Raw genomic sequence first — 21880 nt, 5'->3', positions numbered from 1 at the left:
TGTTCAGTGCCTGCATCTGCATCTACCTGTGCTAGTTGAGAAAATAAAATGAATTTATCATTTTTAATTTTATATTTGGAGTTCTGGAAATCATCCAGTTGCAAGCTCTTCGCAATAAAAAGCACAGAGTTGGTGAAACTTAAATGACAGGAAAACGTGTCTAAAAAGAAAAGGTGGGTATGATTATCTGTGGTGTCATTAGGAGCTTTCGCACCGCTTAGTTCTAGGAACTAGCCAGCAAGGTGGTTCCTAAAAAAACAATTCTCTTTTTCTGGTTTTTCTGGTTGCATTTGCACCGGCAGCAGGAACTCTGAAGCGGCCGACAGTGAAGTCTTTATGTAAAGCATTTACATTACGTCATCAATCGGTGAATGGAGGACGCCATTATCGGAGCTGTTTTTGTTGTGTGTTTTGGGTTTCGTGAAAACGGAGATGGAATGTAAATGCACAATTTACGCAACTGAAAGAGTAAAAAGTTGGACTAAAAGATGAAATCTCCTATGACAAGTTGCAGTGTTACATATCAAGGCTGAGAAAAGAACACAACACTACAGACAACAGGTAAATGCCATTATCGCTGTTTTCCATGTTCGTGGAGTAAGTATTTTTACATGGCTTTTTAAAAATGCCGGGTAGCCGGTGTTTCATGCGCATTTGGCCAATTATCGTACATCTACGTGACTGATAGTTCGTATAGAACTGTTTTAGACCCTACTCTGAAGTAGGAGCCTATTTAGTTCCTCCAAACGGAGTTCCTAGAACTAAAACCGTTCCTAGTTTCTGTGGTGTGAACACGCCAAAAAGTGGGTAGTCCCACATTTAGTTCTGGTACTATAAAAAGGTTCCCACAGTGCGAAAGGCCCTATTACAACAAATAAACAGATACGATTTTTTATAAAAATGTAAGAAAATTAAGGTAGCAACAGGCCATATTACAAGGTAGTCCACTCAAAAATGAAAATTCTCTCATCATTGTACTCATCCTTATGCCATGCCAGATGTATATGATTTTCTTTTTTCAGATAAACATAGATTTTTAGGAAACTAACAGTGTTGCCAACTGCGTTCAATTGAAAGTAGCTAAAATTGGTAGCTAAAGGTCACTAGATGACATCATAATAGCAAATTCACTGATCTATATAAAAATGAATATAGATCAGCGGGCAAGATGAGAACTTAGATAAGGTTTGTCCAAGAAGTTGCTATATTTGTCCCTAAACTTTTGAAAAAAAGTCTCAGAAGGGGTGGGGAAGTTGCTAAATTAGCTACAAAATAGCTAAATTGGCAACACTGGAAACTAATCCATCTCTGTGAGTCCAGGAGCCTGTATCATGATGATAGTTGAACAAACTCAGGGTTGTGGGATTAGTTTTAAGTTGACAAAATCAAACCTATCCTAACTAGCTTTGCTGGCACCATGACACTAATCAACAACTTTTACTGTCAACTTAGATTCTGATCATGAGCTCATGCCCCCGTCCTATTACCCACACTTGCGGTCTTGGGCACTTGAAAACATATTCGTGCAACATGAAGTAAGTGCCCAAGGCTGTCCCAGGTCTAAAAAGTTTTAAAGTGCAGTGCCCTTAACGCATACTAAATTCACACTCTATTTCTGCTTCAGAGCAGTTTTCAAGTGTATCCCATCATTCATCACATTCAGGAACTCAGGTGCCCCGAAATTGTGAGATGTTGAAGACAACTGGCAGTGCAAGTTAATTTAATTATACATCACATGTAATTTGTGTGAAATGGAAAGTGTTGCACATTTATTGATAGTAAGATGAGTAGCCTATGTGTATTTTGCAAAACATTTGCATCTTCGTTTTATCACAATTAAAAGCACCACAATTAAATTGTCATTCAGGGACAATAGCTTGTTTGCAATCAGGTGATTCTCATGATGCACAAATTTCAGATGGAGGGTAGGAAGTGAAAAGCAGAATGGATGAGATGGAGGAAAGTACTTATTGTACTGGTTTAGACACAAGAAAAAGGTATCAACAGAAAATCACAACAAATGTTGGACATGATCATTATGTTATAAAGAGGAGTGATTTTTCTATGGAATTGAAATAATAGCCTGTCATCAAGCTGGCAAGCAACTTGTCCTCCAGTGCCTGGTTGCATAAACCGCCTTAAGTTTTTCCCTTAATGAGACTTAAGGAGTGATTTCCACTTATCTATGGGAATAATTTAAGGGTGTTGCATATAATCCCTTAAACAGTTATTTAGGTAAGGGAAACTGCTTATTGTTTCACGTCAGCAACCCAGTTTTTGCCATTTTAAAATTCTATTGACAGGTTATTGTTAAGACAATAGCAAGTTTTCAAAACCACATAACATGGTTAATGAAATTTTTTTTTTAAATAAATATAAAAGAGAAGAACCAGATGAGATAATTCACACACAATTGAAAATTCTGTCATTTACTCACCCTCATGTCATTACAAACACAGACTTTAATTCATCTTGGAAAAAATATACAAAATAATATATTTTTAATAATCTTGTCATTTATGTCAATTTATTGAAAGACATAAATGTAATCCATATGATTTTTATGATTCATAAGTAATTCAGATTTATCAGGTGATAAATTAATGTCTTCTGAAGCTAAACAATAGGTGTGTATGTAAATTCTATTAAATTAACTTTTTTTATTAACTTAAAACCATTGTTTTCTTTACATGTTCATGAGAGGGATGAAGTATGGTGTAATGATTGCGTTGCGTGGTTGTTGAATTGTAAACTTTGTAATTCTCATTCACTTTCTTTACATGGACTCACAGAGATGGATTATTTTCCTAAAAATCTTTGTGCTCATTCAAAGAAAGAAATTCATATACATCTGTCATGGCATGAGGGTGAGAAAATGACGAGAATTTTCATTTTCAGGTAAACTATGCCTTTAATAACCAGGTATATATATTTTCCAGGTATATATATTTTACAAGTGAAACTACTTCAGTTACCGCACATACAAAAACAGTTAGTCTTTCTATTAAACAATATATATATATATATTGTTAGATGCTTTACCAATATTGTTTAATAGAAAGACTAACTGTTTTTGTATGTGCGGTAACTGAAGTAGTTTCACTTGTTTAGAGCTGAAACAGAGGAAAATGAAGTACTGGACAGCCTTCGAGAAGTGGAGTGCGAGGTCAAGAATGCTGCAGCACGTTTCAGATCACATTTCAGATTATTCCCTCTCTGAGAGAAGCTCTGGCCTGTAGAATGTGTACCAACATTCCTAATACTGTCATAGTGGTTGCTGCATGTTGTGGTCAAGTGGCCGGGTGTGGGGAGTGTGTTCAGACCTATCTGAATGATAATGATGTCTGCCTTCTTTGTAAAACAGCAGGCTTCTCCAGCAAACTTGTGTTTCTCAGGGGTCTAAGTGAGGTACTGGGAAAGTTGAGATAAGTATCTTCAAAAGTAGAGAGTGACTGTTATCATTATGGTGCTTTTAATTAAAATAGCTGAAGATCAGCCATTGTAGTTCTATACCTCATTAGCATGTTTTTTTGTACTGGCTATTGTTTTTATGGCATATGTTAAGTGCTTTAAGTGATTTTAAGGTACTTTAAACTAAAGATTAATGTACAATCATTACTTCTGTTTAGGCTAGTGTTTACAATGCCAACATCTGATTGTGTTTTATTCAAACGTTCAGACAAGGTTCTTTCAGCTTAACATTTTATACCATTTTTTTTTTTTTTTTTTTTTTTTGGCAAACTGCACTTTTTTGGCAGCTCTCTGTGAAATGGTTCATTTTACATGTGACCATGAACTGATTCTTGAAAATGTGCACCTTATAAGTGATATTTGAAAATTTTAGTTTAAGAGAATGCTTTTATTTTCAACCTTTATATTTCTTGGGCCTGGTTTACTATAAAGGAAATGTTGTTACACATTATTTTAATTTTACTTTATTGATATTATTTCTGAATACTTGAATATGGCCCCTCTGTATTTCAATTTATTACAAATAAACAAGTTCTGATTTACAAATGGACTTACTGCATGAATAACTGTAGCGATGGTATAGGGACATAATTTAAAAACTTTTTTACGGTGATAACTTTTTTTTACGTTTTTTAATTTAATTTTTTACTTTATTTTGCACATTCTATATAGACCATGTCTAGTTGTTTTTTTATGATTTAATACTCACCTTGCTGAGCTTCCCTGCTATAGGTGGCACTGCATTCGTTCTTTTTTATTCTGCATGCAGTTTTGTTTTAAAAAGTGACGTGTGGTCAAGTATAGTGACCATACCCATACTTTTTTATATTTAATATAGGTTTAGACAAAAATAACAATAGCTGATTACTTGATGCAGAAAGGTCCTCTGAACCACCAAACGGGTCCACAGTGTAGCCTATGGCTATGGACATGTTAAACCATCTTCTAAATCACTAATTCAACCTGTGCCGTCTGGGCAGTGGAAATTGTTGCAACAACTTTTTCCAAGTAAAGCTGAGCGTCTCTGAATCATAATATGCCTGTATAACATTGGCGGCTGCTGGTCTTTCAAAGAGGAAAAGCTCATTTTCGGCCTACATCATAAAAATTGTCCATTTATTCATACGTAAATTCTCCCCTACGTTCCTTTTCAAGAAAATGCTCAGTGACCCTGTCGTACCAACTAGGCGTCTTTTACAGTGACTTGACTGCACGTGGCCAGCAGTATATTTTCTTTGTCACAGCACTTCCAGTCAGCCAGCTAACTTTGTCATACCAGGAGAGCTGAAAAGACCTGTTACTTTTCCCTATCTTTTGCACTAAATCAATCTTAGGTGTTGATCTGCCCTGCTGTATAATTCTAAGTTTCTCCTCGTGAGGAAGACTTTCAAATGGCTTTGCCAAAATCAGGTCGACAATATTAGCACTGTCTGCCATCGTAGCCTAGCCTACTGTATGAATGAACAAACGATCTAAAAAATATATATATTAAACTCGATGGAGGAAATGTGGGAGTTAGGTTAAACTGAAACAAGGAATGTGATGTATAATTGCGTGAAATGTGTGATGAAAATTGGCTAGCAATTTCGCCAAGCAAATACCAAGAAATAGGTTGCAGCAGTTAGTCTTTCTGCTACACTTGCAAAATCCGCTATGGGACTGAGCTCGAATAGCTTCAACGTCAGCGACTTTTTATAGTACAAAATCACTGTCGATCAAAAGGAGATGCAGTCTTTCGACAGTCCATCCAATCATCACGCAGAAGCCCGGAGTCCAGGCCAGCCCACTCCTCCATTCACCCCAGAGACGCTGAGCGTCCGTGGGTGGGACATAATCGCAGCATTTATCCAATGACCGTCTAGTTTCGAAGCACTGAAAAAAACTGTTCAAAGCAGCCCGATTTAAGTCAATGGATGCTCGGCTTCAACAGAGAAATGCACTGTGACGCTACGGGAATGTATGAGAAGGAAATCGAGTCAGCCGACCTGCTATATGTAGCTGATTCTGAACGAGCTCGTATTCGAGATGAACATGTTCTAAAGCATTTTTAGTCAATAAAATGAAATTATTTTTTTATTGACTAAAAATGCGTTATTGTGTTAACATTTTATTGACTAAAAATGCGTTAGAACATGTTCATCTCGAAGACGAGTTCTTTCAGAATCAGCTACATATAGCAGGTCAGCTGACTATATTTGACCATCATTTTTTTGACATTATAGGGGAAGCCGAGCTATAGGGGAATTATAGGGGAAGTTAATGATCCATAACAAAGTGAGACGATTAAGTTTTAAAATATCAACAGATGCGATAAGGCACTTCATCACACAGCACATTTACATTTAAAAATAGACTAGAGAGGTGCTGTATAAATTGCTTATCAAACAACAAACGATTAAAGGCATAAAATAAAGGAATTTGATCGATTGAAAACCTTTTCACGGTGTTCTTATCCGCCATTATTGTTTCTGTTGTAAACTCCGCCTACTTCCGACATGAGACTGTGACTCCGCCCACTTCTGGTATCAGACTGCTGGCCTGGCTTCTGTCCTCAGACTGCAGTGACGTAATGGTTCTGCGGTTGGTTATTATTGGATTATAGCCCTAATGTTAATTCAGATTATTAAATGGATGCCACTTTATTGGGACAATAAAGCCCTCCCTACACCTACCCGATACTTTATTTTCACCTTTTTGATTATTTCCTTCGTTTTTATTGAACATAAATGCCATTATAATGTGATATGAGATGTGAAAAGGGAGAGAAAAAAGTTTGGCATAAGGCAGACACGAACTTGTGTCGATCGCGTCAAAAAAACTTCAGTATGGGCTTTACCTCCTACACCACTGAAACTGATGAATAGTAATTGTCTTTTGTAGTCTTGACATTATGGGAGAGAAAACGTTTAACATGCAATTTAGTGCATTGTTTTTATATTCTGGGCTGTTCTGCTTGTCTCTAAATAGTACCCTATATGTTTATTATTAAAGGGGTCCTATTATGCTCTTTTACAAAGTCTTGATTTTCTTTTGGGGGTGTACTAGAACATGCTCTCATGCTTGGTGGTTCGAAAATAGCATTATTTTTCACCTAATTTACATTATTACAATACTTTTCTCACCAGCCTGGCACAAACAGCTCGATTAGTTCCGGGTTTGATGAAGGCCCGCCTTCCGAAATATAAAATGTGTTGTGATTGGTTAGCTGTCCCAGTGCGTTGTGATTGGCAAACAACTTAGACAGCGTTTCAGTACTGCCCCGCCCCTTGTCAAAACAGCAAGTTCTTCAATATTGCCATATCAATTCAGACCTCGAGAATATTGAACAACAGGATCGCACAGAACGTTTGCATGCAGGGATATTGCAAGACATATTAAAGTGGTAATGCTATTGTTATTGTTTTGGCTAAATCACGTTTTAGATAGGATGTCAACAACAGCTTAAAAATAACTGCATTTACTATGTACAGATAAGTGCAACGGTAATATGTATTATGTTTATATTTTATTGTAACATTATAACATGAATTGCAGTGAAACTGTTGAATTTAATATATATATAGTCCCACAGACTTACACTATTTGTGGCGGCATATATAGACGGTTTCAACGGCAACAACATAAACAAACGTTACTGCGCATGCACGCTTTTGTGGCTCTAACTTAACTTCCGGAAGACATCCAAATACAATCAGTAACAACAGCTAAGTCCCTCTAGAGTAGATTATGTTTTGATAGCAAACAAAATATGTTTGCTGCGTAAATCAGACGGACTGAGATGCAGCGATAACTACTTGGACGGACTTATTAAAAATGCAAATTCATTCTCTGCCAGCAGGAGGCGCTTTAAAGCGGGAGAACTAAAGGTTTCCCCACAAAGCAGCGCTGAGCTTACAAACGCTGCTTTATCAGGCATAACTTGCTAGATGAAATGAAAATGACATTGAACATTTTCTAAACACAGTGTTCCTTCAGAAATACAGTGATATAAAAACACCTGCGCCTCGTTTTGATTTTTAAACGTGCATTACGTGCTCATGCCAGATCTGGCCCACATCTGGACCGTGTGAAATCCATGCGGGCCAGATGTGGGCCGGATCTGGGCCGACACTGCTTGCTGTCTGGGATGTTTATTCAACGAAGCCTTTTGGAAAATCGTTCAGTTTTGATATCGTGGCGGGTCGCCACAAATAAATAAATGTATGTGAAACACATCCCACAGCACAACAACCTGAGCCCAACTTCATTACTCATCACTTTAACTTTAACTGTGTTTATAGTCGGTGTCACTAACAAGACCGATAAACAAACACAGACCGGAAGTTAACTTCGGTCCAGGTGCGTGCGCCTGATGAAACCGTCTATATGCAAATTAATTATCTGCCAGCAGGAGGCGCTGTTGGAGCGGGAGAGATCGAGGTTTCCACGGTAACACGTTACACAAAGCAGCGCTCCTCTCACAAACGCTGCTTTATCAGACATTACATGCAAGATGAAATGAAAATGACATCCAAATTTTTCTGAAAACAGTCGGTTTCCATCAGAAATACAGTGATATAAAAACACCCGCACCGGGTTTCGATTTTGAAATGTGTAGAACTCAACCAAGCGTTCTCCCCACCAACCATTCGAATTTCCGTAGGCGGGGTTTATTTTTGTGATATCACAAATACAGGAAAACAACTTTGTAGTCCAAACTAAGTCCCTTATCAGACACACCCAATTCATGTCTTGCAGTCTCTACTAACGAGCTGATGAGTTGAATCAGGTGTGTTAAATACGGGAGACATACAAAATGTACAGGGCTAGGGGTCCTCCAGGACAGGTTTGGGAAACACTGCTTTATTTTATTTGTGCATAGACATGGTATTTAATATGCTCAATTCAATTCAGTTCAAGTTTATTTGTATAGCGCTTTTTACGATACAAATCGTTGCACAGCATCTTTACAGGAAATTAAGTTTCTACAATATATTTAATTTATGGCAAAATTTGGTAATTCTGTATATTGTCTGAGGGTTGGCATCCTCTGAGGTCCTCTGAGGGGTTGGCATCATCTCTTGTGTTTGGTCATCTCAGATCATTTAAGGGTTGGATCCAGACTGAAGCTTCTGTAATTCCTAGTTGCAAAAGCAGAGAAACAAATAGAGACATAGTTAGCGTAGCTGCTGTTCCATCCAAGCAAAAATTATTTGTTCAACCAAAGCTATAGAATAATAATGTGTGTTTGAGCAGATATAACTGCAGTACAATATTATATATGATGCATTATGTGAATGCTTGGCTAAAGAGATGTGTCTTTAATCTAGATTTATTTTGGTCCAATAAGTAATATCTCTGTCTTATCTGAATTTAATAGGAGAAAATTATTGGTCATCCAATCTTTTACATTTTTAACACACTCTGTTAGCTTAGATAATTTAGAAGTTTCATCTGGTCTTGTTGAGATATATAGTTGAGCATCATCAGCATAACAATGGAAACTAATCCCGTATTTTCTAATAATATTACCAAGGGGCAACCTGTATATTGAAAATAGCAAATGACCTAGGACAGATCCTTGTGGTACTCCATACTTTACTGGTGATTAGGTGAATTGAGATGACTCCCCGTTTAAATAAACAAAGTGGTAGCAATCTGACAGGTAGGATCTAAACCATTTTAAAGCCTGCCCTTGAATACCCGTATAGTTTTGTAATCGATCTATGAGTATGTCATGATCAGTGGGGATTTCTTTAAGACTGCAAGGGAAGCTCGGCTTCCCCTATAATGTCAAAAAATTAATGGTCAAATATGTACTATTGTGTTAACATTTTATTGACTAAAAATGCGTTAGAACACGTTCATCTCGAAGACGAGTTCGTGAATGGAGGAGTGGGCTGGCCTGGACTCTGGGCTTCTGCGTGATGATTGGAGGGTCTGTCGAAAGACTGCATCTCCTTTTGATTGACAGCGATTTTGTACTATAAAAAGTCGCTGACGCTGAAGCTATTCGAGCTCAGTCATTATATATTTTTTTATTCATTTATAATGTTATGTTTTAATATACATGCTGCTAACTCGGAAATGTCAAGATGTGCGAGCAAAAAATGCTCCTGACACTTAGGCAATACGACACGTGCAAGAGTGCTGTTTTTGTTTCATTTGTGTTCGAATCCAAATCCGCGTTGATTTGGGAGAATCACTGATTTACTAAGCCATTCATAAAAACAGTCATTTGATTCGCTCCTGAAGGATTCAGCCGTTTTGAAAGAATCATTTTAATGACTCAGTGATTCAATCACGAACTTCTGCTACCTGCTGACCGTTTTTAAGTTTCCCGTCTAAAAGTAGGCATATTACATTATTTTCCAACATATTTCTGTATTCAGAATTTAGTATTTAAAACATTAATCTCATAACATTATTTATGCAATTATAAATACAGTCTAAATGAAAAACTGCCACATCTAAATGTCACTTCATGCAGCTTCTGTGCAGTGCTGAGATGAGTTTTGTTTAGATCATTTCATGGATAACAATAGCCAGTCATTCATTCACATTAATTAAGTATTCAGAGAATAATATTGTCTGTTTTCACTTACATCTATTTATTTATTACATTTTGATTCATTTTGTAGAATTGAATTATAAATTAAACTGGTATAGTATCGTAAGACATTTTTATGGTACCGTGACAACCCTATTATACACTACATTCCTTGTTTCAGTTTAACCTAATTCCCACATTTCCTCCGTCGAGCTTAATATCTTTTTTTTTAGATTGTTCATTCATTCATTCATTCATTCATACAGTAGGCTAGGCTAGTGTCACTGGAAAAGACACCTAGTTGGTACGACAGGGTCACAGAGCATTTTCTTGAAAAGGAACGTAGGGCAGAATTTACGTATAAATAAATGGACAATTTTTATGATGTAGGCCGAAAATGAGCTTCCCCTCTTTGAAAGACCAGCAGCCGCCACTGGTCATGATCTATAGTGTTGAACGCAGCACTAAGATCAAGTAATACTAGCAATGAGATGCAGCCTTGGTCTGACGCAAGAAGCAAGTCATTTGTCATTTTAACAAGTGCAGTTTCTGTGCTGTGATGGGGCCTGAAACCTGACTGAAATTCTTCACAGAGATAATTTTTTTGCAAGCAGGAGCACAACTGAGCAGACACAACTTTTTCAAAAATTTTGGACACAAACGTAACATTTGAAATGGGTCTGTAATTTGCCACTTCACTAGGATCTAGTTGTGGTTTCTTAATAAGAGGCTTAATGACCGCCAGCTTGAATGGTTTTGGGACGTGACCTAAAGATAATGATGAGTTAATAATATTGAGAAGCGGTTCTTCTGCTACTCTTTCAGTAATTTAGTGGGTACAGGATCTAATAGACATGCTGTTGGTTTAGATGCAGTGATAAGTTTATTTAGCTCTTCCTGTCCTATAGTTGTAAAGCACTGCAGTTTTTCTTTGGGTGCGATGAATGAAGCTGAAGGGCTAGACGCCATAGAATCTACATTTGTTATTGTATTTCTGATGTTATGTATTTTATCAGTGAAGAAATTCATGAAGTCATTACTATTAAACTGTGAGGGAATATTTAGATCGGGTGGCGTCTGGTTATTTGTTAGTGTAGCCACTGTGCTAAATAAAAACCTTGAATTGTTTTGGTTATTTTCTATGAGTTTGCAGATATGCTCTGCCCTGGCGGCTTTTAAGGCCTGTCTATAGCTGAACATACTGTTTTTCCACGCAATTCTAAAAACTTCCAATTTAGTTTTTCTCCATTTGCGCTCAAGATTACCCGCAGTGCGGTAATAAACGGAGAGCGTGTGCAAACGCACATGAGCTTTTCGCTTTGGAGCCGAGCCTTTCTGCTTGTGCAGTCACTGAAGAGAGTGTCTACAGACAGCAAGTGTGTTGGCGTTACGGCGCGTCAGCGGGGGTTGTCGATCCAATGCTGCTGCTTCTTCCGGGTTGGACGGCGCGCTGCAGCTCATCAAAACTCTCCTGGGCCCTTCAACACTTTATTTTCTAAAAGAGCAATATCTAAAAGAGCTCCACGAGCGACAGGCGTCTTTTTAAAGATGGCTTCCCGCTTGTGTGCTTCTGGATGTGGTCGTTTCCTGGCTTCATCTGACGGTCACGATCGCTGTGTCTCGTGCTTGGGCTTTCAGCATGCTGAAGCAGCGCTCGTGGATGAGTCATGTTCTCACTGTGGGAACATGACCATTGCGATGCTGCGCTCCAGATACCTCCTCGTCAAACGGAGGTGCATCAGGAGGTGACTAGGTCTTGGAGGGCACCTTTTTCTGACTGAAACAGGCCTGGCCCCTCCTCCGTCCTCACCACCCTCGACGGTGGGGCGGCCCAAGGGTATGTGGAGATCCCTCCAGTCGAGTGCGCTATTGCCATGCAGCTCTGCCCGCAAAGCGCTGCCGCCTGGAGAGGTAATCCACGCCTTCCATCCAGGGCCTGTAAGTTCTCGTCCGCTCTAACGCCCAAGGCATACAGTGCTGCTGGACAGGCCGCTTCCGCCCTGCACGCCATGGCCCTCCTGCAAGTTCACCAGGCCAACGTGTTGAAGCAGTTGCACGAGGGTGGTGCTGACCCAGGTGTGCTGCAGGAACTGCGCACAGCGACGGACCTCGCCCTAAGGGCGACGAAAGTCACGGTGCGGGTCTTGGGTCAGACGATGTCCACATTGGTGGTCCAGGAGCGCCACCTATGGCTGACCTTGGCAGATATGAGGGAGACTGACAAGCATCGCTTCTTGGACTCCCCGATTTCCCAGGCCGGCCTATTCGGCGAAGCGGTGGAATAGTTCTCCAGGATATGAGAGGCGTTTCGTCATATCCTGCCCCGGCGGTCTGCTGCTGTCTCCACCCAGCCACCGGCTGCAGCCCCTCCGTCTGCTCGTTGCCGAGGGCGCCCTCCTGCGGCCTCCACCTCTGCTCCAGCTCGGCCCCAGCAGCAGCCTTCACAACGACCGCAGTGTGGAGCTGGCTGCAGGAAAGCGGCGCAACCCGTCTCTGCCCCTGCCAAGCCCATGAGGTGCCAGGGCAAGCGGCGTCCCTGAGACGGGCGACCCAGAGTCTCTGGATCCTGCTCTTCAGGAGATGGTGACCGCATCACTCCTTCCCCCAGAGGAGGGCCGGGTGGAGAATCTTTTGTTCCCTTTTTGTTTTGTTCTGCCACTGGCTCCCCAGCCAGTGGTACCCAAAACCTCAAAAAAAGAGCAGTTTCCTTTTTCTCTGGGTCCCAAGAGGGCCAGGATGGCGATGCCTTCTCCCGCACCCACTGCCCAACCGTGGAGTCAGGTAAATGTTGCACCACACACTCAGACCCCACTCTGGGACACACTGCCTTCCGAGTCGGGTCCCTGTGCTCCACTTCGCTGCCCCACAGCGGGTACGTCGGTGGCTCCCCTGGTCCCGCTTGTACGGTCTCTGCGGACCTGGCTAGTGCTCTGCAGGCCAGGCCGTCTCACTGGCTCCTGAGAACCATCAGACTTGGCTACACGATTCAGTTCGCCCGGTGTCCTCCCAAGTTCAGGGGTGTTCGGTTCACCTCTGTATTGAACAAAGATGCTCCTGTCTTGCGTGCAGAAGTCGTGGTCCTGCTGGCGAAGGACGCGTTAGAGCCGGTCCCTCCAGCCGAGATGAAGTCAGGGTTCTACAGCCCCTACTTCATCGTACCCAGGAAAGGCGGTGGGTTACGACCAATCTTGGACCTGTGTGTTCTGAACCGGGCTCTTCACAAGCTCCCGTTCAGGATGTTGACGCAGAAACGCATCTTTCAATGCATCCGTCCACTCGACTGGTTCGCAGCGATAGACCTGAAGGATGCGTACTTTCATGTCTCGATCCTCCCTCGACACAGACCGTTTCTCCGCTTTGCGTTCGAAGGGTGAGCATATCAGTACAAGGTCCTCCCCTTCGGGCTATCCCTGTCGCCTCGTGTCTTCACCAAGATCGTGGAGGCAGCCCTTGTTCCATTAAGGGAAGCAGGCATTCGCGTTCTTAACTACCTCGACGACTGGCTCATACTGGTCTCGAGCGCTGTTGTGCAAACACAGGGACAAGGTGCTCAGTCACCTCAGCCGGTTGGGGCTTTGAGTCAACTGGGAAAAGAGCAAACTCTCCCCTGTGCAGAGGATCTCTTTTCTCGGCATGGAGTTGGACTCGGTCAACCTCACAGCACGTCTCTCAGTAATCTCTCAGTCTCTCGATGCTGAATTGCCTGGAGTCTTTCCAGCGCAAGAGGGCGGTTCCACTGAAACAGTTTCAGAGGCTCCTGGGGCATATGGCATCTGCAGCCGCTGTCACGCCGCTCGGGTTGCTTCATATGAGACCGCTTCAGCGTTGGCACGTACCGGGTCTCTGTCACCCCCTCCTGCCATCAGACCTTCAGCCCGTGGTCAGACCTTGCCTTTCTTCGGGCAGGATTGCCCCTAGTGCAAGTGTCCAGGCATGTTGTTGTATCAACAGATGCCACTGCCATGGGCCGGGGTGCCATGTGCAACGGGCACGCAGCTGCGGGGCTCTGGACAGGGCCCCGACTGCAGTGGCATATCAACTGCCTCGAGTTGCTAGCAGTATGGCTTGCTCTGCGCCGCTTCAAATCGCTGCTACACGACAAGCATGTACTGGTCCGTACGGACAACACTGCGACCGTTTCATACATCAACCACCAAAGCGGTCTATGCTCCCGTCGCATGTCGCAACTTGCAACTTGTCCTCCTTTGGAGTCAGAAGCATCTGAGGTCGCTTCGCGCTGTTCATGTCCCAGGCGAGCTCAATCGTGCAGCCGACGAAAACACGCTAACAGGCTGAAGTGGAACCTGTTCGTCGATTGGTGCTCTTCCCGCCGGGAAGACCCCCGTAGATGCCCGATCAGGGTCGTGCTATCCTTCCTGCAAGATGGGTTGGAGCGAAGGCTGTCTCCCTCCACCCTCAAAGTGTATGTTGCCTCTATTGCCGCACATCATGATGCAGTAGACAGTAAGTCTGTCGGGAAGCACTACTTGATCATCAGGTTTCTCAGAGGGGCAAGGAGGTTAAATCCTCCGCGCCCTCACCTGGTACCCTCTTGGGATCTCCCCTCGGTCCTGACGGCCTTGAAGGAGGAGCCCTTCGAGCCTCTGCAGTCAGTAGAGCTTAAGTTTCTGTCGTTGAAGACAGTGCTCCTCACAGCATTGGCCTCGGTCAAGAGGGTAGGGGACCTGCAGGCATTTTCGGTCGACGATTCGTGCCTAGAATTCGGACCGGGTAACTCTCACATTGTCCCGAGACTCCAGCCTGGATATGTGCCCAAAGTTCCCACCACGCCCTTTAGGGATCAGGTGGTGAACTTGCAAGCGCTGCCCCGGGAGGAGGCAGACCCAGCCATTGCTCTGATCTGTCCCGTCCACACCTTGCGCATTTACGTGGACCGCACGCAGAGCTTCAGGACCTCTGACCAGCTCTTTGTCTGCTTCGGAGGACAGCAGAAGGGAAAGGCTGTCTCCAAACGAAGACTTGCCCACTGGATAGTGGAGGCTATAGTCCTAGCTTACCAGGCCCGACGCTTGCCGTGCCCCCTCGGAGTAAGAGCACACTCTACGAGAGGTGTTTCTTCTTCTTGGGCATTGGCGCGGGGCGCCTCGATAGCAGACATCTGTAGAGCTGCCGGCTGGGCGACACCTAACATGTTTGCGAAATTCTATAATCTCTGTGTAGAGCCCGTGTCCTCCCGTGTACTCGCCTCAGGTGGCCAGTAACACTGGACCCGCTCGGTGTCGATCACGCTTGCTGCGCCATTCCCCTCTACCGACCGGATACGTGCGCTTTTACTGCTTCTCAGTTCAGTTCCCCTTGGCGAACACTGTTGAAGTTCCTCCCGCACTCTCGGCAGTCAGGCGTGGCGGAGCGCCAGACGCCAGGTCCAGCACTCGTGTGTTTGCCCAAGGTCAGCCCTTGTGCTGGGCTAGGTGCACGTGTGTAGTGATTCCCCTTTGGGTGATCCCACATGTGTATTTTCCATGGTACGGCTCCCCTCACGGTGAGCCTGTGTCTTTCCCTGGCAGAGACCTTCTGCCGTCTCTGCTGTGTATTGATCTCACCCCAGGCTGGCTGAGTCTACCTCAGAGACTTCCATATGTAGTACTGCCTAGGCCAGTCCATATGTGTAATCTCCACATGGTACCTCCTTTACGCAGGATGTGGCTTCCGTAGCGTTCCCCTACTTGGAGTACGCTTTCCCAGTGTTATCCATATCCACTGTACGGAACAGCAGTGGCAGTCATCTCTGCCTAAGCCCTGTCCTATCTTCCGACCCAACTGGTGTGGGGGGACTTGCCGGCAGTTCAGATACAGGTTTTCACAAAAACAAAAATCTTATACAACAGTGTTTCAGGCTATAGACCATTTTTATGAAAAGGGATAAATCAAGCATATAAATTATTATATTAATTTAAACGAATAAATATTACTGTCTTAATTGTTTACATTTTTAGAAGGCATAACTTCTTTCTCATTTACAACTCTATGTGTTTGCTGTGTAAAAAGTTGATATTTGCATTGATCTGACCATAAACAGCAAGAAAGGCTTATTGGAAATGCAAATTCATTCTCTGCCACGAAGTGGCGCTTTAGGAGCGCTGAAATATTGCAGTTTCCCCGGAAAAACTGTACACAAAGCAGCTCTGCGCTCATAAACTCTGCTTTATCAGGAATTATAGGTAAAATGAAATTAAAATGCCAACGACACGTTTCTGAGGACAGTCGGTTCCCTTCAGATGCATTCACATAAAGACATCCGCACCGCGTTTTGACTTGAAACGTGCAGCGCTCATATTTATTCAATGACATTGTTGCCTTTTGAAGTTTAATCCTGCTGTATCGCGACTCTTGTCTTTCCGTCCCCAACTGTAAGACCGCTTGAAATTATAATTAAGACATTTCTTATACCATTTAACGTATTTAAAACTTTTTATGGCCTTAAATTTGATACAACTCACTTCAAGAGTTTTTAAGGACCCGTGGGAGATCTGTATTTAAGGTAGCCCGTCAGGCAGGCAGTGATACATTTTGGTAGCCCGACTGGAAAACACAATAGCCCCGGGACGTCGGGCTAGCGATTTTGCGAGCCCTGCAATAACTGCTTTGGGTGTGAATGACCTAATGTTTAGGAGCCCAAGCTTTAAAAATGTTTTTTGTTCATTTATTTTAAATTTTTCTGGTTTAATCACGATCAGATTTTTTTCTAGATCCTGCATTAAATTTATATTTTGACCTCACTATTCGGGGAACAGACACAGTCTTTATAGATTGGACAGCGCAAGTACTTCTATCATTTAAGTGGGTAGAATAAAAGTCATCATAGCAGTTATTTGAGAATTTGCTTACTAGTCAGATGGAGCGTAGCGTCCTGGAGATGTTGTCCGACAGGAGTTCCGCTCCGACTCTGCTGGGGTGCAGGCCATCAGCATGGAATAGCCTAGGATGCTCCCAGAAAAGATTCCAATTATTAACAAAGAGCAGTTTCTGTTCTTTATACCATGACAATAACCATTCGTTTGAAGCAAAAAGTCTACTGAACCTTTCGTGTCCTCGTCAATACGTGACACGATGATGTGCATCGTACAGTCCCTCTTCAGTGTCTCCGTCTGCCGCAGCTTGGTGTCGTTAACCCCCGCGTGCAGCACGACAGCGCCGATGCTCTCGTCGCCCTTCAGGATCGCGGGTATCTGCGCAGAAACATTGAGAACACGAGCACCAGGGAAACAGTGAGTGTGCACTTTATCTTCAGCTAACGTAGCACGGACGTGCCGGACGATGGAGTCTCCGATGATCACAGTGTCGCGTTCCGTCTCGCAGAGGGGAGCGAAGCGGTTCCGGGTGGAGATCTCGAAGGCCGGAGGCTGTGGAGGGGGAGAGGTCGTCACCCAGGGCCTGGCTCGCGTCTTCCGCTGCTGGTGCACCCAGGTTCCATCGTGTCCCTGTGCCGGAGTGAAGGACATCTCGGAAGATCGCGTCTTGGGTGCACAGGGCCTGTGCAGAGAAACGCATGGAGTAGAGGTGGTGGGAGTGTTAGTATACTTAGCATACTTGGATGTTTCCAACGCGGCTCTCTGCTCTCTCAGCTGGGCCTGCTTCTCCACCGAATGCAGCTCGAACGCGTCCTCACCTGCACTCAAAAGTAGACACAAATCCACCATTAAAGCAAGTAACAGTGAAACAATGGTAATGTGTGTGAATGGAGTATTAGCAGTGTAAGCGAGATTAGAGGCAACCACGCTGGCAATGCTAACGGGCTATAAGCTAATAGCGGACTCGGGAAAGCAAAATAAAACTAGTAATAACAATGCACTCTGTTTTTGTTGTAGAATGTGATAGGGGATATATTCACACGTTATAGAAACGAAAATGTTGTACAAAATTAATTTTAAGGTAGACAATAGTCGATAAAGAATTAACTTGACGGAGCTCAAACTCGGAACACGCGGCAGCGAGCACATCTCTAAGTTAAATTGGCTGTATAAAAACAAAGAATAGTAAATGGGAGAAAAAAATTCAAGACACTAAAACTTAATAATAGCCTACTTCTGTTAACATCTGTGAAAGGTTACTGAACTAAGGCCAGTTGCATGAACTTAGTCACTGTCATAAGAACTAGTTTGACCAACTAGCAGTTAACCAAGTGTATCAATGTTGTGGTAAGTAGAGCTGGGAATCGATTCTGAGGCGTTGGGAATGGAGAGTCGATTCCAAGCTTATCTATGGGTGCCTCTCAAATGGAAGGCCGCATCCTACTAACTGTGCGTTCACACCAGACGCGACTTGCGCGAATAAATCGCGCTATTTGCGCGTAGTTGGACGCTTGAACATTTTGAGTTTATTCGCTTCATTCGCGCGTGAAATTCACTTCACAACAGACGCGAATTCGCCTCAAGGAGGGGCTTCTGCCAGGCGGCTCCAGTCTCATTACACTACACTGGTCCAATCACAAATAACTATTTTTTACTATACTATACGGCGAAGATGGCGGCTTGTGTGGAGCGTGCGTGAAAAGTCTGTATTGTGCTCTGTTTGTTTTCGACTGTTTTAAATCCTGTGTTGGTTTAAATGTATTTTTAAAATGTTGACATATCCTGCACTAGTTTATCTATTCGGTTGTCTGGCGCTGATGGTCCCTATATGGACAGCGGGCCTTCTATCGCGGAAGAGAGAAGAGATGAATCTGTGCCGTATTTGTGGATTATTATCCCGAGGGCGGTTACTTCCCGGAGCCGGTTGGTGGAGATACTGATATGAGGATTCAGAGGTATGAGATGTGAATCGTCTATCGGACGCTCTTCATACAGAGAGTTGAACCGAGAGGGTTGCGGTGCCTGTGGGCTTGGGGAAACAGAAAGTTGTCTCCCTATGCAATATCTCGTGCCCCTCCCCCGCCTGCGGGTAGGGCTAGAGGGAGGCGCGGGTCAAAGAGAGGTAGGCAAGACCTGAGGGAGGTGAGCCAGACGAAGCGTTCTCAACGCTCTCGTCCGGACCAGAGTAAGAATTGAACATCTACTCCTTTTCCTCGGGGGGCCTGTCATCTGCCCTTATCTTCCCCTCTCTATTTCCCCTGCAACCACCGTTTTATTCCACCTGACCGAGGTCGGGTGGGGACCAAGATAGAAACCTGCGCTTTAAAATCGTTGCAGTCTCTATGCTGGACTTATGATGTTTTGGTTAAGTTCTATAGTTTCATAGAAACTACCTTACTGATGGTCTGGACCCGACTCTTTGGATTTCGCCTCCGGGACTGATCTCATGCGCAGGAACCATGGAAGGGTGAGTATGATCCAGTTTTAGCTAGCATCGCTCCCCTCACCATTGAGGGTCACCTATGAGCATGCCGCTCCCATTTGAGTGTATGAGATCCCTCTCATGCTGAGAGTTGAGCTCTCCGCTTCCCAGAGTTCTGTGAGTCAGTGGTCGATCTAGCATTGCTCCCCTCACCATAGAGGGTCACCTATGAGCATGCTGCTCCCTTCCGAGCATCTGAGTTCCCTCTCGTACTGAGGGTTTGTTTCTCACCACTCTCCGGAGTTCTGTCATTCAGCCCTATGCTGTCCTTGTTGGTCGAGCTGGTGTTGCTCCCCTCACCATGAGGGTCACCTATGAGCATGCCGCTCCCTTCTGAGCGTCTGAGTTCCCTCTCATGCTGAGAGTTGGGTTCTCCGCTCTCCAGAGCTATGTCTGTTGGTCGAGCTAGCATTGCTCCCCTTGCCATAGAGGGTCACCTATGAGCATGCCGCTCCCTTCTGAGCGTCTGAGATCCCTCTCATGCTGAGGGTTGAGTTCTCCGCTCTCCAGAGCTCTGTTATCAGCAGCCTCAGGTTGTTAGGCCTCTCTATGCCTCCCTGTTGGGTTGCTCTCCTTGTTGGTAGAGTTAGCATTGCTCCCCTCATCATAGAGGGTCACCTATGAGCATGCCGCTCCCTTCTAAGCGTCTGAGTTCCCTCTCATGCTAGAGTTGGGTTCTCCGCTCTCCAGAGCTATGTCTGTTGGTCGAGCTAGCATTGCTCCCCTCACCATAGAGGGTCACCTATGAGCATGCCACTCCCTTCTGAGCGTCTGGGTTCCCCCTCATGCTGAGAGGTGGGTTCTCCGCTCCCCTAGAGCTCTGTGTCCCATATGCTCTCCTTGTGGGTCGAGCTGACGTTGCTCCCCTCACAATGAGGGTCACCTATGAGCACGCCGCTCCCTTCTGAGCGTCTGAGTTCCCTCTCATGCTGAGAGTTGGGTTCTCCGCTCTCCCGCGCTATGTTGTTGGTCGAGCTAGCATTGCTCCCCTCGCCATAGAGGGTCACCTATGAGCATGCCGCTCCCTTCTGAGCGTCTGAGTTCCCTCTCATGCTGAGAGTTGGGTTCTCCGCTCTCCAGAACGGTGTTTCAAATCCATGTTATGGTGAGTGCGCACGCTAGTCTCTGTGCACTTTCTGAAAGCCACGTTGTGGTAAGATAGCACACCAAGTGTTTTGCGATCTTTCTAAAATCCTGTATGGTATGGGTTACGCGCTGCGGCTTCGTGCCCTTTCTTTGAGTCGGTCAGGTCCCGGTTTTCACCTTGGGCCCCACTCTACCTATGTATCCCCAGTGATACTGACTTGAACAGGGTGTTGCTACCAAGGATCTGTTGAGACAATTCCTTCAGCGAGCTCATGCAGAGCAAGCAGTAGCCCCTGGGTGACAGGCCAAGGCCTAGTTACTATCCTAGGCGCTTGGTCGTATCCCATTAAAGGAATCTCTGCTAATCTGATTCCAAGCCTTTGAGCTCTACCCTGGGTCCAGGAGGCCCGGCCCCTAACAGGTAAGTTCTGGGGTATGCAGCTCAGGTTTTTGGCCGAAGGGGATAATGTCACTGACAGCCGTCGAACCGTCCCAGGGGCAGCTCCCTTAGCCGGGTAGAGTTGGTACTTAGTGCTCGCCTTTTTGTGCTTGGCTTGCACTCCCCTCAGCATGGTGGCGTGGGTATTCCGTTCCCCATAGCGACCCCTAGAGGACGCAGTTCGAAGTTTCCTCGAAAGGGAACGTCTCAGGTTACTTATGTAACCATGGTTCCCTGAGTAGGGAACGAGACACTGCGTCCTCTAGGTTCGTTGCCATGCTTCGGACGCAAGCTTCAGACGAAGAAGTGAATGACGTATTTTCCCGGCGCCCCTTTATACTGTGGTCGTGCCGGTAGTGACGTCATAGGCTGTCGCCAGCCAACATGTGGTGTTTTTGTATATATGCTTCAGACACGGGTCACGCTGACGGCGTTCCCCATAGCGACCCCTAGAGGACACAGTGTCTCGTTCCCTACTCAGGGAACCATGGTTACATAAGTAACCTGAGACATTTTTAAATGGTCCTGATATCACCGTTGTCGGATGTTATCGTCCACCCTCGGCTTCATGTGAAGCTATCACTTCACTTACGGACCTTTTTCATAACTGGACTAATTCAGAGATGATTTTACTCGGGGACTTAAACTTGGACTGGTTTTCTCATATATCTGATCCCTTCAAAAGTATTTGTGACTCTTTTTGTTTGGAGCAATTGATAAATCTTCCCACACAGTTAAAATCACAAAAATTCTACTAAATCCACGTTACTTGATGTCATTTTAACTAATGCTCCTCATAGATTTTCTGCAGTGGGCCTTTTTTGTAACGATATTAGTGATCATTGTCCTGTGGTTTGTGTGAGAAACTGCAGGATTTTAAAGGGTAAACCTCGTCTTATTTTGAAAAGGCAATTTAAATATTTTAATCAGCAAGCTTTTTTGCAAGATATCTATAATAGTGATTTATATAATGTCTCACAGATACCTGATGTTGATTTAGCCTGGGATTTTTTAAAAGTACTTTTTTGACTATATGCGATAAACATGCACCTTTTAAAAGG

At 44.1% G+C, this 21880-nt stretch overlaps 1 protein-coding gene across 1 annotated transcript; it reads right to left on the bottom strand.

The window, feature by feature from the left end:
- Nucleotides 1-8396: 8396 nt before the first annotated feature.
- On the bottom strand, nt 8397-17595 carry LOC131541657 (uncharacterized). The gene is made up of 2 exons (XM_058777551.1): nt 16850-17595; nt 8397-8591 (listed from the first exon to the last, which is right to left on the bottom strand). Coding segments are annotated over exons 1-2 (615 nt in total). The 5' UTR covers nt 17464-17595; the 3' UTR covers nt 8397-8590.
- Between the last annotated feature and the right edge of the window lie 4285 nt (nt 17596-21880).

The sequence above is a fragment of the Onychostoma macrolepis genome, chromosome 05 (genome assembly GCF_012432095.1).
Source record: "Onychostoma macrolepis isolate SWU-2019 chromosome 05, ASM1243209v1, whole genome shotgun sequence".
NCBI classification, from domain to species: Eukaryota; Metazoa; Chordata; class Actinopteri; order Cypriniformes; family Cyprinidae; genus Onychostoma; species Onychostoma macrolepis.
This window is presented reverse-complemented; position numbering and strand designations above follow the sequence as displayed.

Excerpts from the sequence above, each read along its gene's own strand:
- LOC131541657 (XM_058777551.1), bottom strand. The coding sequence starts at position 17,463 with ATGTCCTTCACTCCGGCACAGGGACACGATGGAACCTGGGTGCACCAG.